The sequence below is a fragment of the Haliaeetus albicilla genome, chromosome 11 (assembly GCF_947461875.1).
Source record: "Haliaeetus albicilla chromosome 11, bHalAlb1.1, whole genome shotgun sequence".
Classification (NCBI taxonomy): Eukaryota; Metazoa; Chordata; class Aves; order Accipitriformes; family Accipitridae; genus Haliaeetus; species Haliaeetus albicilla.
Window position 1 is genome coordinate 23,806,293 of NC_091493.1, and position 13,760 is coordinate 23,820,052.

Here is a 13,760-nt window from a genome sequence, read left to right on the forward strand (position 1 = left end):
AAATATTCTTAAATTAAAGTTTGTAACATAATGACACTTTAGGAAGAAGATTGCCTCGTATCCCAGTGGCTATACAGGAGTCCTCAACTCACGTCTAGAAGTAGGTGCACAGCTTGAGAGAGGCTGTAGTCCTCTTTTGCTTATAACTTGGTGGCTGTGACAGCTTGGAATTCTATGATAGATGATGTCCTTGATAAAGTCCCAGGATGGAGAACATTTGCTGCCTAACTATTCTCAATCCCCATTAGGAAGAAGGTGGCAGAGTGGATTTTTTTACGTGTACCTCTATAGTAGGTTTTAAATTCTTGTGCCACAATTTGTCATGCATATTAATCATGCTGTAATAATATAAAGTTAGGACTTGGACAACTTACACGAGTAACTTTAGTGAGTAAAAGTATATGGCAACTAATAGGTTAAACATTTTCTTTAAATCCTGCTGGACGCAAAGTGACATCACACTGAAAAGGTCACCTCCTTGTCTTCCCTGGGAGCTGTTTTTTATTGAGAGTGTTTGTGGCATGGTTTAGGCCTGTGTATAAATATTGGTAAATGACCCCACTTCCCTGCCAACCCTGTCGAACAACTATTTCCACTATACTTAACTTTTTCTTGGTTTCCTTTTAGAAGTAAAGGGCTATATTGGCATTAAAATGACAGAATTACTGTCCTCTCTGAGGGTAGTTTTCCAAACCAGTAGGTGAAGTTCTTGTCCTGTATGAACAGATGAAATGTCTTACCCTGTTTTTGTTGAAATTCCTGTCTGGAGTTCTGGCACCTACAAGCTGTTTTACTCAGGAGGCACTATTTCCTGGGCACAACGGAAATGGAACAGGAGCCTGACTTGAAATATGCCAATTAGGTATTACTTTAGTCACATTGTTCTTAAAAGCATGATGAGTTTGGTTGAGAGTCAGTATTTTGTTTGTCATAAGACTTAAACATTTCACTGACACTTTTTTTTTAACCTTACCAATATATCCCATGTCACAGATCAGTAACTGTACACAAACCCACTGTTTCAGTTTCAGAGAAACCCTTGAGATTCCTTTACTGTGGTGGCCACAGTAAATGAAGCTACTGAGCAATAGTGCTCAGACATCTGTTTGACAGTTATTACTTGTATTCTTTTCTATCTTCCATTTTGTCTCATTATCCTATAATATCGGAGCGGACAGTCTGCTCCTATTGTAAATCTTTCTGAGACAATATCTTCCTTATACAATATGTCTCTACTGTCTTTTACATTATGTGGTCCAGACTGTGAAGCATGATCATTCAGATTCTTTCATGTTGTAGCATCCCCAATACTCCCTTCTCCTCTGTTTGCAGTCTTTGCCTCTTTGTAGTGCTTTCATCTTGTGATTTGAGGTTTGCACTTGTGCTGATTTAGCTGCAAGGTGTTCTTAGGTCAATGTTAGTTTTTCCTTGCTATGGTACATAGGCATCATTCTACTGAACAGAGTGGTAGAAGCCCAAAGGTAACTTATAAGTGTTGAACTCTTGCACAGCAGGCCAATGAACCAGGTAAATTATGTCATTTTAATAGCTCAAGGGTATAATGAATGGCCTTGTAAATTCTACTGCTGACACTGTTTTTTTTCCACTTGCTTGTTTTTGTGAATTGATGATCATCTTGGGTGTAACTACTTTAATCCTATACTTTAAAAGTGTTAGAGTCGTTTGTTACTGGAATCAGTAACTATAATAGAAAGTGGATGCATCAGCTTTTTGAGAGGCATTCATTAGCAGGACTGATGTGCAGATTTTTATCTAAAGCATCATGTAGAACAAAATATGACTAAACATAAATCCTGTCAGTGAGTGCTCAGTCAGTTGTAATGTCTGCAGATCATTCCCTACAGTAGTGTAATGGGTGTAAGAATAATAGCTGTTCTGTAGATTCCTTTGATTTTTTTTGGTTGTTGTGGGGTTTTTGTTTGTTTGGGTTTTTTAAACATGTTGTCTAATTGTTTTGATGGCAAAAGGAACATGTTTGAAATATTAAGTGTATTAGATTTCTGTTTGCTGGTAATAAACAGTGTTCCCTATGGGAGCATTAGGTTAGGTGATTTCAGCATTTGACTAGGTGCTTTACTTTCTTTGAATATGAGGTGGAGAAATAACACTAGTGATCATGTAACTAGTACGCTTGGCATATTATAAAAGTCTGTATTGGAAGAATAGCTAAGGGTGCTTCAAAGAACACAGTAAGTAGGCTATTGCTTAGGCTCTAATGAATGAACAATGTAATATAGAACAATATATATATTTATTTATTTATATTATATATATATTTTGTTTGGTTTTTTTAATCCAGTAGAGCCATATTGTGGTTTGTTGCCTGCAACTCCAAAATGTGAATTGTCTAAACCAGGGAAACAGTCAATGTATTTCTCTCAGTCTGCCCTGTAGCTACCACCTCTATTTAGCACAAGGCAGGGTAAATTCTATTACTTTCTTCCCTGCAGTTTGCAAGCAAATACTGAATATTCAGTAACTTGTCAAGATAGTCTCTTTAAGTGATTAAGCCAAGTCTTATGGCTATAAAGCCTGAACATTTTTTTTATATATTTTGAGCATGTATTGTGTACAAAAAGGGAATCTCATCTTAACTGTGAAGTAAAATGACCTTTAAACTGAATAATATGATTTGTATCAGTTTTTGTAATTCTATGTAAAGCCTGTTGTATCTCTTCCTATTTCTGTGCTTTTTAGTTCATTTGGAAATAAAAATTAGAAACATTTCACTGAAAGATTTTAGGGGTTTTGTAACATTTTAGAACTCAGAATTTGTAAAGGGGTAAAGTCTCAATACAACCTTTACTTCTGTGGAAAAATTGCTTGAGTAGGTCAAGTTTTCAAGGCTTTTGGATTCAATCTATGTTCTTGCATGTTAGCTATAAAAGTTTATATAACACAGGCAAGATGATTAAATATCATTAACTAGAGTTCTGAAATGTTATTTTTCAAATTATATGGAAATGTTTCCATAATCTATATACAATTAGATATTGTTTTATATTTGTATTAAACTTCCCCATTTTTCTTAGAAGCTTTTTGAACAAGCTTAAAAAAATTCACCTTTTGCCCAGTGAACTTCTGAACACCTATAAAAGTAGAATGTGCTACAGTTGGTAGTGAGAAAAGACAAATGTATGAAAAGTCAATGTGTTTCTTCTGTGGGCATTCCAAGAGCAATAATAATGTAAGAAAACATTCCCCTTTTTGTTCCAGTAAAGGAACATAATAAATCCGGCTTAGTTTAATACTATCCAAAATTAACTGGAAAGATCAAAAAAGAAAGTGGAATTAAAATAAAATTCCATTAAGACTTAATACTAGCAGCTCTGCTATAATGTTCTTTATCGTGGGTATAGAAAAATTTACCCTATTTTTCCCTCCTACCTACATTTCATGCCTTCTTATTTGTTTTGGTTTATTTTATATTTTCATGAAATCCAATATAAGGAAAAAATTACTGAAATTTCTGGTTATTCTAGTTCTGCATGCATCTGTGTTGTCAGTCATGTTATTGGCAGCATTCAAGCACCAAGCTGCAAAGGAAGTAACACTTCCTATTTACAGTTTTTTGATTCTGTTGCAAAGCAATCTTTTTACTTTACCATGGGACCATATTCCTCAGATGTCCTATCTTTTGAAAGATTTTTTTTTTTTTAAACTTTACTGAGAATGCAAGTGGGATTGCATCACAGCTGAAGCTGTTAGGAGCTAAAGACTGCTCAGTGAGTATTTAGAGCTTGCTGTATGTGATCATTCATGTGCACTGTCATGGCAGATTGAGCATGTCCCAAGCCGAACTTCTGTAATACTTTTTTTGCAGTTGCTGTTTTTGCTGCTTTGGATTGGGATACTGGAGCAAGACAAACTTGTTTTCCTTGTGTTCTTAGTAATAACCCCTGCTGCAGGTGCTAGAACAGAGTGAGCGAGCCCAGTTTAAAATAGTGCTGGCATTTTACCCTGTATTTATTCAAAGCTGGCTTCCATTGACTTCAGCTTTAGTTGGCAATACTTAGTAATCCTGTGCAGCCAAATCCAGGCTTATGTCAGGAACAGAAGAATGAAACACAGCAGTGACCACAGTGAAGAAGTCTGCACTGATAGGGAAGTTGTTTAAGCCATAAGAATTTTAGCCATTCCCCAGGATCTCATCCCTTTCTTCTGATCAGAATACTACATGTAATGTCCCAGAATTTAGTAAGTAAAAAATGCTGAGACTTCTGTGAGCCTAACTGGAGTTTTGGTACTCTCCTGGAACTGGTTAATAGTTCACTGAGTGGAGGCCATCTTGTTGCTCTGCAGGGTTGGGCTGCATTGCGCCACATACTGGTGCAGGAAGCTTGAAAATCTACGGCAGCATGAAAATGTAGAACAATTAAATAAATCAGTGAAACTGAGATATTGCTCAGAATATAGGAAGCTTGGAAGCTGAATAGGAAGTCAGTTAGCAGATGGACTGAAATATATAGACCCAGGGAAATATATCTTTGGAAGGGTCAAGCCACCTGAGGTTTTGCTGCTTGCATACTGAAAAATAGGCAGATCAGGTGTATCTCTCAGCTCGATGTGTGTTTTATGGTACAGGTGCAGATGACCATACCAACAAGAATTCAACACATGCAGAAATACATTGTTAGGGATTTTGAGTATGGACAGTAGCTAGGCTTGGGCAACATGTGCTAGATTCCTGACATGCCTTCTCAGGGTAAAACTTTTCACTTTGTGACTGTAGTTTAATCAACTAATGGTCAAGTGTCTACTGCTGTAATCCTCTGCAGAGACAGAAGAAAAAGATAAGCTTCAGTTTTTGGAGCAAGGTGCATGTTCTCCATGTCTCCGCTGTGGGATATGTTGGTCATTTCCTTTTTTAGTTCATTAGTTCCAATTACTTAGGGCTACTTGTTCAAGCTGAAAGAGATAGTGAGCAAACCAGGCTGTATTAAGGTCCACTTACCACCTATTATGGCCCTAGCTATAGATGTGGTCTTGGCTTTGTCATCCATGCTGTAGTCATATATTCTATCCTCATTCTTTACCTATCCCTCTTATCAGTAAAGACATGGTTTGTCTATCTATTGGGGGGGAACTGAAGTAGTGCTAGGTATGCCTTGCCCTTACATGCCCATGCTCTGAGTCTGAGGGGGGCAGGACAAAGCACACCACACTACAGGGTATGACAAAGGGAAAAAGTTCTTTTGCTTTCAAATGATAACCATACATGTCAATTACATACTTCAGGTACTGCTAAGTAATCTTTGTTTCATAATTAAGATAACTTTAAGAATGTCTTTTCCCTTCCTGGAATTGGCTGACACACTGATTACACCCCAGCCGTCTCCTGGAATAAGCAACATAGGCATCTGTCCTAGAGATAAACAGACCTCTTCAAAGCACTGTTTTGATTCATTCCTGGAGCTGGTTCACTATGTGTATTGGATAGAGACTGGAGACCTCTGAAAAATTATTATGGTTGTATAATTAAAGACTAGCATAATACATATGCACAAAATTGTAAAATGCAGTAGAATGCAAATTATGGTATTTTCTCATTTTATTTTAGTGTCTTGACTTTGCAGTTCTTTTTTGGCAAAGTTACTGGGTTTTGGTTTTTTCTTTTTTTTTGTTGTTGGTTTTTTGGGGTGTTTTTTTGTTTGGGTTTTTTGTTGTGTTTTTGTTTTGTTTTAAATTAACAGGCAGATTATAGGCACTGTGTTTTGTGACATTTTTAATCAGCCTTACAGGTAAGATATTTAGAGGTAGAAAGTTGAGAGCCAACTTCAATTGAAGGTCCATTTCACTTTGTGATCCTTCAAAAATCTGATCCTGCATATGCGTTTGTGATTTTTCAGTATGCTTTACATACATACTTTGAGGAAGTCTATGTCATGGATGAATGTATAGATAACAACCAAGGGCTGGGATTTAAAGTTCTGGGACCCATATCTTCTTTAAGAGTTGTTATTACTAAGCAGTTTTTCTTTCTTTCAAGACAGAGTATTCTAAGAACTGAAATAGGCTGCCATATATACTAGCAGCTAAAAAGGAACGAGCTGCTGTCTGTACACAGCAAAAGTACAATCCAACCTGGGCAGGCTGTACTTAATCTTTTGGTAGCTTAATGATTGCTGCGTAGCCAAAGGCAGTGCCTTGTAGCTGGAGATTTCTCTTTTATCCGTAATGTAGTTTATCTAAGTCAGTCTTAGGATCTTTGTCTTCTCTGGAAGGTCCTAGCAGATTTTCCAGACTTGCTGGATTTTCAAACTTCTTTTCCAAGTTTTTTATTCTGCTTTATCATTCTGTATTTTATATTTTGATTTCCATTCATGGTCCTAGTCCTGGAACTTCCTTGCAAAGTTCTCATGTGCTACTAAGGACCTTTATGAATTGTTTCCGTTGTTGGGATTGTTTGGCAGTAGATCGGTAGCTTGTGGAAACAATGCAAAAGGCAAATGTGGGAGATGGAACAGTATCAGTTCACAAAACCAGGAGAACCTGTTCATGCTGAGAAACAAGAAAACATCATCTGATGCATGTGTGTGCAGAAGCACCAGGCTTCTTGGAAGAAATTGCTGAATTTAGGAAACAATCTTCAAAACTGCTGAGTACAAATTAATTACTACTGAAATGAAAGCTACTAAGAAAAATGGTAGTAGCCCTTTTACTTAGGAGCTAGAATGTTAGCCCTGACTTGTTCGTTTTATCACCCACACTACAAAATCTGTAGTCAGCATGCGTTATACTTATGCACATGCCACAATATACTCGTAAAAATCTGTTGTGTCTAAATTTCCTTTACTTGATTTAGCTTGCTCGAGTACTATAGTGGGAAGTGTTATAATTGCCTAGGTAAAGGGTTTTGATCAAATTGATCTTCCTGTGGCCAGTGTAGGTCTAATTTAATCTTGAAAATATATTGCAGGTTTGTAAGCCCCTTAAAAGGTTAGAAAGATCCTGCGTTCTAGCAAACCTTGCCTTCGATGCTATGATTTTTTTTTTCCTCCCTTTTTTTCACATATGACCATGTGCACAGCTCCTTGGGAAGCTTTAGAACAAAGTAGAACCTCCCAGGGATTTGCTGCTATAGTAGCATACTTAAAATATAACATACATATGTTAATAAAGGACAATTAAATTAAATTTGTAGGCTGTGTCCCCTTCTGAACTCACTCCTTCCGGCCTCTAAGACTGTAATCTCAGGCATGTTTAAAGCTGGAATAAACTATCATTGTGGCAAAAGCAGCAGTCCTGCCCTTTTGCTGTCCTGCGAGTGTTGGTTTTGCCAGCTCAGGTCTGCTACAGCTATATAGTAATCCAGATCAGGGGACTGATCTGACTGAAAAATACTTCCCCACCCCTATTTAGGACACAAGCTGTATCTTTGCTTTCATATTTTCTCTTCAAAAAGGTGCCATAGTTCTGTATTGTAACACCTTGCCTCCTTACATGCTCACAGTACAGGTATTTAAAAGGTATTTAAAAGAAACAAATGGGAAAAGGTGGCTAAAATTCTTGCTTTAAGGGAATAATATAGATCCTATTTAATCAAGTTACTAATATATCACAAGAATGGAATTTTTTTTACATCCAAGTTACACTTTTTCTTTTCAATCTAGCCTTGCATTTCTTTTAAGGAAGTGCATATGAAATAAAACAAACTCTTCTCTCCTACTACATATTACTAAGCAGTGGGTTGTTTTAACCAAAATAAATTTTTCTGTTAGAAAAAAATTACTTCAGGGTTTTGGGGTTTTGGTTTGGATTGTGGTTCGGGTTTTTTTGTTGTGTCGTTCCGCCCCCCCCCCCCCCCCCCCCCCCCCCCCCCCCCGATCTATTTTAGATTTCCTGGGCATAAATTTTTATATTCCATATGTATTGATCCACTTGGGGAGGTGAACAAGTACTTTTTTAAATACAGTATACAAATGGTGGCATTCTAAGCAGCTGTAGAAGATGAAAATCATCAACAATGGAAACTGAGAATCAGTGAGCTCATTTGAACTTTAGTGCTTAGTATAGCTTCTAACAGAAATCAAGTATTATTCTTTGGACATCATGTTTGACTGCCAAAAAATGCTCAATAGAGGAAATAAATTTATGAAGAAAGTAGTGCTAGTCCACTTACAGAAAATACAACATTAGCATGTTGGAGAAAGGAAGTTGGATCTTCAGTTTTGAGTAGATAGACTGTGGGAACATGAGATTTTTGGCAGTAAGATCTGTATTTCAGAGCTTTCAGTAACAGCAAACTTTTAATAACGTGTATTTATTTAAATTCCAGAACAGGAATATTAAAATAAAGCTTAATTATACCAGTCAGTGAACTAATTCTGTCCTTTAATTTTATTTAAAGACAACCTAAGAAAAAGAGGGTTCCAAAGAAATAATACTTATTAAGACAAAACTTTTGTTACATTTTCTATGGATACCGCTGCTTCTTGTCTGAAGATTTTAAATTTTATTCTTTCAAGCAAGAAGATAATCTTGTAGTAACCAGCATGAGGAAAACATTGTTCCAGGAATTTTGGGGGCATATTACAATGAAGGTTTCAGTTTGCACAGTAGAATGTTATACCACTCTTTATTAATTGTAGCATAATACAGTGTACAAAGAAAAACTGCTATCTTTTACATATTTGTACTTAACTTTTTTTTTATGATGGCGATGAGAATAAGAAAATTAATGTTTTTTAGAAACTGTCTGACTACAAGGGGCCGTTCTGTTATGCCGTCCCATTGTGTACAGTACTGTAGATACATGGGCATGGGTAGATTGTTCCCTCCATAAGATTGTTCCTGAACTTTGAAACTGGTTATTTTTATAAGCCTGCTAAAGGTTGTTTGTGGTTGTTTTGTTGTTTTTTTCTTTTTCCCTTTTACTTAAAAGAACAGAAGCTAAACTACAGTGAATTAAAAATGAGAGATTCAAACAATACAAACCAACCCTTCCTCAGGTTTTTGAGTGCCCTAGTGTGAAAGTGTTGCATATCCTATCTTGCTTTTTGTTTTGTTTTGCATCTAGTGTACTTCCCTTAAACCTCTGAGATTCATGTTAGACATCTGAAATATTACTTTGTACTTTCCGGAACAGCAGTGCCTGCTGGCATCTCATGCATTGCTTGCTTCTGCTCTGATGTTAAGGTAGCACCATGATAGAAGGCAGATGATGAAGCTGTTAAAAAAAAAAAAAAAAATCTGAACTCTGAAACAATTTTACTTCTCTAGTATAAACATCAATATTTCTTTACTTCTAAGTTCTTATTTAAATGATAAAGTTTAGAATTAACTATTGTTTGTATGTAAATTTTTAGAATTGTTAAAAAGCCTCTCTGCATAGCTGTACTGGTGAAAGCAGCAGTTGCAAAATGAAGGGTATCATTTTAACAACTGTAGGCTTATATTCATCAAATTTTTTTGTAATATAAGAAGTTCCATCAAGAAGAAATGTAGAATTGGATGCTGGAGTTTTATAAAATAAGAAATAAGCCTGTGTTAAAAAATGATTTTTTTTCTATAACAGTCTTTCTTTCCTTTTTTTGTTTTTTTTTTCTTCTAGGACCGGAATAGGCCCTATGACACTTTTAACTTGCACTCTTTGGAAAATTCCTTAATGGATATGATAAGGACTGATCATGAGCCTCTGAAAGGTAAACACTACCCTCCCAGTGGCCCACCAATGAGTTTCGCTGATATAATGTGGAGGAATCATTTTACAGGTTAGGAATATTCATATGTCCATGCTTGCTTGGTGTTTAAACAAAAATCAGCTTTTCAGTATTGCTGTAAACTTTTTGCTAATGAATGAGTTGTCAGTTATGTAAAACTTCTGTTTTCACATCTTAAGATAATCATCTCTACTGTAGGAAGATAAGGTGAAATGTGTATACATTTATTATAAGTGCACAATCATAATATTATCTAACTGGCATTTCTGAAACTTGGTTTTGTGTATGAGCAAATTGCACAGTTGGGTCTCCTGCTGCAGTCACTCAGTTCAGAAAATGTGTAGTGCAACTAGAGTCCAATTGTTACATTCAACATCTTATTCAAAGTTAATACTGCTCTTATTTTTGGATCATCAGCTAGGATACAGGGTTTTAAAACAACCACTGTATCGGGGTTACTGTCTACAGTTGTTTCAGGATTCTTTTAAGAAAAAGTATCTTAATTTGGATTTCAAATTGTTAGGGGGAGCCAAAAGCTATTAGATGTTGTTATGTGCTGGGAAAATTTTTATTATTTATGCTACTAAACTGTATTTGTTCAACCAGGTGTAGTATTGGCGATTAAACCATTTCTAATACTTAGCTGATACTGAATAATGAAAGGTTGTGGCAACATTTAAATGAACAAATATTCCTGATCGACCTGCATAGTCCTCTGTCTTAATCTTTCATTGGTTAAGTTTAAAAATAGGTACATATTCTTGCTCACATGCATTCTTGCTGACTTTGAAGACTGAAGCTATTAGTAAGCTATATACAAAGGAAGTATTGAATTAGAAATGATTCTCAGACTCTAAGAAGTCAGAACACTGGAACTGGTAGAGAAGAAATTTAGTTGTGTATGGCACATCCTATGCTAATGCTTATATACGTACTTTTCTGATGTCATGATTGCCTCGTTTGCTCCCCTACCCATTTATATATTACAGGTGGAAAAATATTTTTCTTGGTCTAAGGTTGTGTGCCTTTTTCACCATCTTTCTGGGTACAGAGGGTTTTTGCAACCATACCGAACAGAGTTGTGTACTCTCAGCTCTCTTAACCTGTGCTTTCCACTGTTATCTTGAAATTTGCTGTGCTATAGCCTTCATGTGTCTTTAACCATTTTTCAGCTGTCTAAAATGGCAAGAAATACTCTCATGTCTATTCTGATCATGGTCCTCCAAACTAAGTGTTAACCTGAAACTTTTAAAAAACAAGCTCAACAAAATTGAGATTTCTACTGGATGTACATTTCGTATGGTTGGTATTAAAAAAAAAACACCAAAAACCCAACCCCAAATTGCTAGTAAGTAGATTTAAGTATTTATTGTCTCTTATTAAATGTATTATAATCTAACTAAAACTCCATGGGTTTTTTTAATCAATATTTATTTAAATTTACAAATTGAGACTAGTTTCTTAAAGACTGAATTTCCATATGAGTCTGAGTGTGGGGGAAAAAAAAGAGAAAGATTGGATTAGAAATTGTATTGGATTAGAAATTGTATTACTCTAGAAAAAGACTTTAACATCATACAAGTGCAATTTTGCTTATACTTTTATTATTGTCCCTTTGTAACCATTTAAAAATGTTTTTTGATCAGAATATTAGCACATAAAATAATAATAGGTACAAATCTTTAATTCTTTTGTGTTGTTGAGTCATTCTGTCAAGAATAGTTTCCAATACTTAGCTGAGCTTAGTCTATGTAAATGTTGCATGTAGCATATTCCACAGCTGCACCTGAGTGTCATAATACTATTTAATGTTGGTGTTTTGCATGAGGTAGAAATGAAATTCTTGGTTTCATTAAGCATTTTCATGCTTTTCAAGAAAAGTATCCTTTGCAAAACAATTTTTTCCATCTCTACTAGGTTATCAATATATGTAGGAGACTGATTTACATGGACATTTGAAAGCAGTAGGAAGTGTTTCCCTCTGCTGAAAAAGTAAAATCAAAGAGTTGGATATTAATTGTAAAGTTTGAGTTGATCTTTTCCATTTGCTAGTGGGACTGTTAGGTTTACATTTTCTTACAAACACTTCTGTCACTTATTGGATGTGCTCATTTTATCTTGCTTTGTCACTCAGTGCCACTCACCTGTTTTGGCCTTCCTGCCTTGTTACTTAGCTCTCTTCCAGCTTCCAGTCCAGTAACTGCTGAAGTCTTGTTTACTATTAGTTATCTCTGTCTCTGCCCAGCTGGTTTTTTTCCCATTGATATAGTTAATTCCCTGTCTTGCTTTCTTTTCCTCCTCCCTCTATCTACATACAGGGCTTACTTTGCTAACCTCCAGCCTTGGCTAGACCTAGTGTGCACTTTCCTCCTGTTTTCACACTATGCAGCATGACTGGCAGTATCCATAGAAGTGGCTGTTTCAGGACATGCTCATTCTTCCTTCCAAGCAGTGTTGTCTTCCTCTGTGTTAGATAAAGAAAAATAATGAGATGGCTTTCAAATGACTTTTTAAATTGTTCACCTTTTGATAAAGGAGCCTTGTTTTCTCAAACAATTTTAGCTAACAGTGCTTCTGTGCTTTCCTGTCAGTTGGCCTTATATTTACTATCCAAATTTTTAAATGGAAGGAGTGAAAAGATGAGTACCAAAAGTCTCTGATTTTGAAAACACAGAAAGATTTAATTCTAGAAAAGCTATGCATGTTTTGGAGCCTCCAGTGCATGTTACAAAGCCAGTGCCGCTATTTCAGGATCATTTCAGCCTGCTGCTGGCAACAAAGTCTTCAGCAAATGCCTATATTTAGAAGTACTGTCTGTATATGTATTCATTAGTAAAAAATTGCAGGTGGTTTATCTGAAGTTTGAAACTTTGCTTGGTACATAGCCCTTCTTGGCATATGTGGCCTCTCACATCCCAGCAGATACTTGAAACAAAAAATAATTATCTTAGATATAGAGCAAGGGCTGTAGATTAGAATGTGGTTGGGAGGGTTAACCATAGAAGATTCTGATGTGAAGACCAAATTGAAATGTTTCTGGGATGTTTTTCTCTCATTTTGGGGTATAAGTTCCTCATGCTCTGCATTGTTCAGTGGAGGTAGTGAAGAAGCTCAGGGGTGAGAAAGGAAGTCTATCCTCTTGTTTGTAGTAGTTGAAGCTTCATACCTTCTCTGAATCTGAGGTATGATCAGACTTTGTCCTGCAGGCCATGGAAATTGAGCGTATTTCAAGATCACCAAAGCAGGTCACTTTTTTAAAGCATGATCCAATTGGCCTTGAGAGGGCCAAGTTCTCTTGTGGAACAAGAGAAAGGCTGAAGGATTGTTAGTGTAGCAGAAACTAACTGATCCTCAGTCTTACGATATTGAATTACTTGTATTGAATGAGTGCTAACTCAGTCTGTTTGGCAGGCTGGCTTGGTGCTCTTCAGCTAGAAGAGCTAGGGTCACTTAGTTCTTTTTAGGTGTTTCTTGCAGTAAGAGAGATTTGATACCAAGCTCTGAGGTTTCTGGACTTAGATAAGTAACCAGCTTATGCATCTATGTTGCATTTTATCTTGAGCCCAGGCTTGGGAGAAACAGTGCAGTATCAGCTCTTAGTCTGTTTCTGTCTAAAACTGCTTTGTTTTTCTCAGCTTTTCTTGCCAGATGGGGTACCCTGCTCTAGGTTCCTGTATTTCTGTCCTTGTAGTCTGGGAACTGTGTAACTTTACAAATAGTTTGCCATTTTCATGCTTTGAGATCTAAAGAATGTAAACTCATTAGAAAGGAAGTCTCATTTTCTTTTCTCCCAAGATAGTTAGGCAGACTTCCTTACCTGCTTTCTCTGCCATCAAGACCAACTCCAACATTTTTCTTCTCTTTCAGTCAATACTCATAAATCCTTTTCTCCTTTCAAAAAGGAGGAAAAAAAGAGGAAGAAAATACAGTAAAGGAATTGTTAAGCTTCTGCTAGTTAAAGACAAATTACTGTATATGGCCAAGGGAATCTGGTTGTTCCCTGTGTCAGTCATAACCAGGCCTATATGACAGAAGTGTGCAATATCTTCTAAGATGTTTTTCCTGAACTTATTTATT

At 36.2% G+C, this 13,760-nt stretch overlaps 1 protein-coding gene across 5 annotated transcripts in view; it reads left to right on the plus strand.

Annotated features, from left to right (window-relative positions):
* CPEB3 (cytoplasmic polyadenylation element binding protein 3) overlaps window positions 1-13,760 on the plus strand; it is a 97,171-nt gene that overhangs the window by 23,585 nt on the left and 59,826 nt on the right. For 3 of the 5 annotated variants that reach the window (XM_069796663.1, XM_069796664.1, XM_069796665.1), the window contains exon 3: window positions 9,575-9,734. In XM_069796663.1, the coding sequence (XP_069652764.1) occupies window positions 9,575-9,734 (160 nt within the window). The remainder of the gene's footprint in view (window positions 1-9,574; window positions 9,735-13,760) is intronic. The other 2 variants (XM_069796666.1, XM_069796667.1) reach the window with 1 other exon arrangement.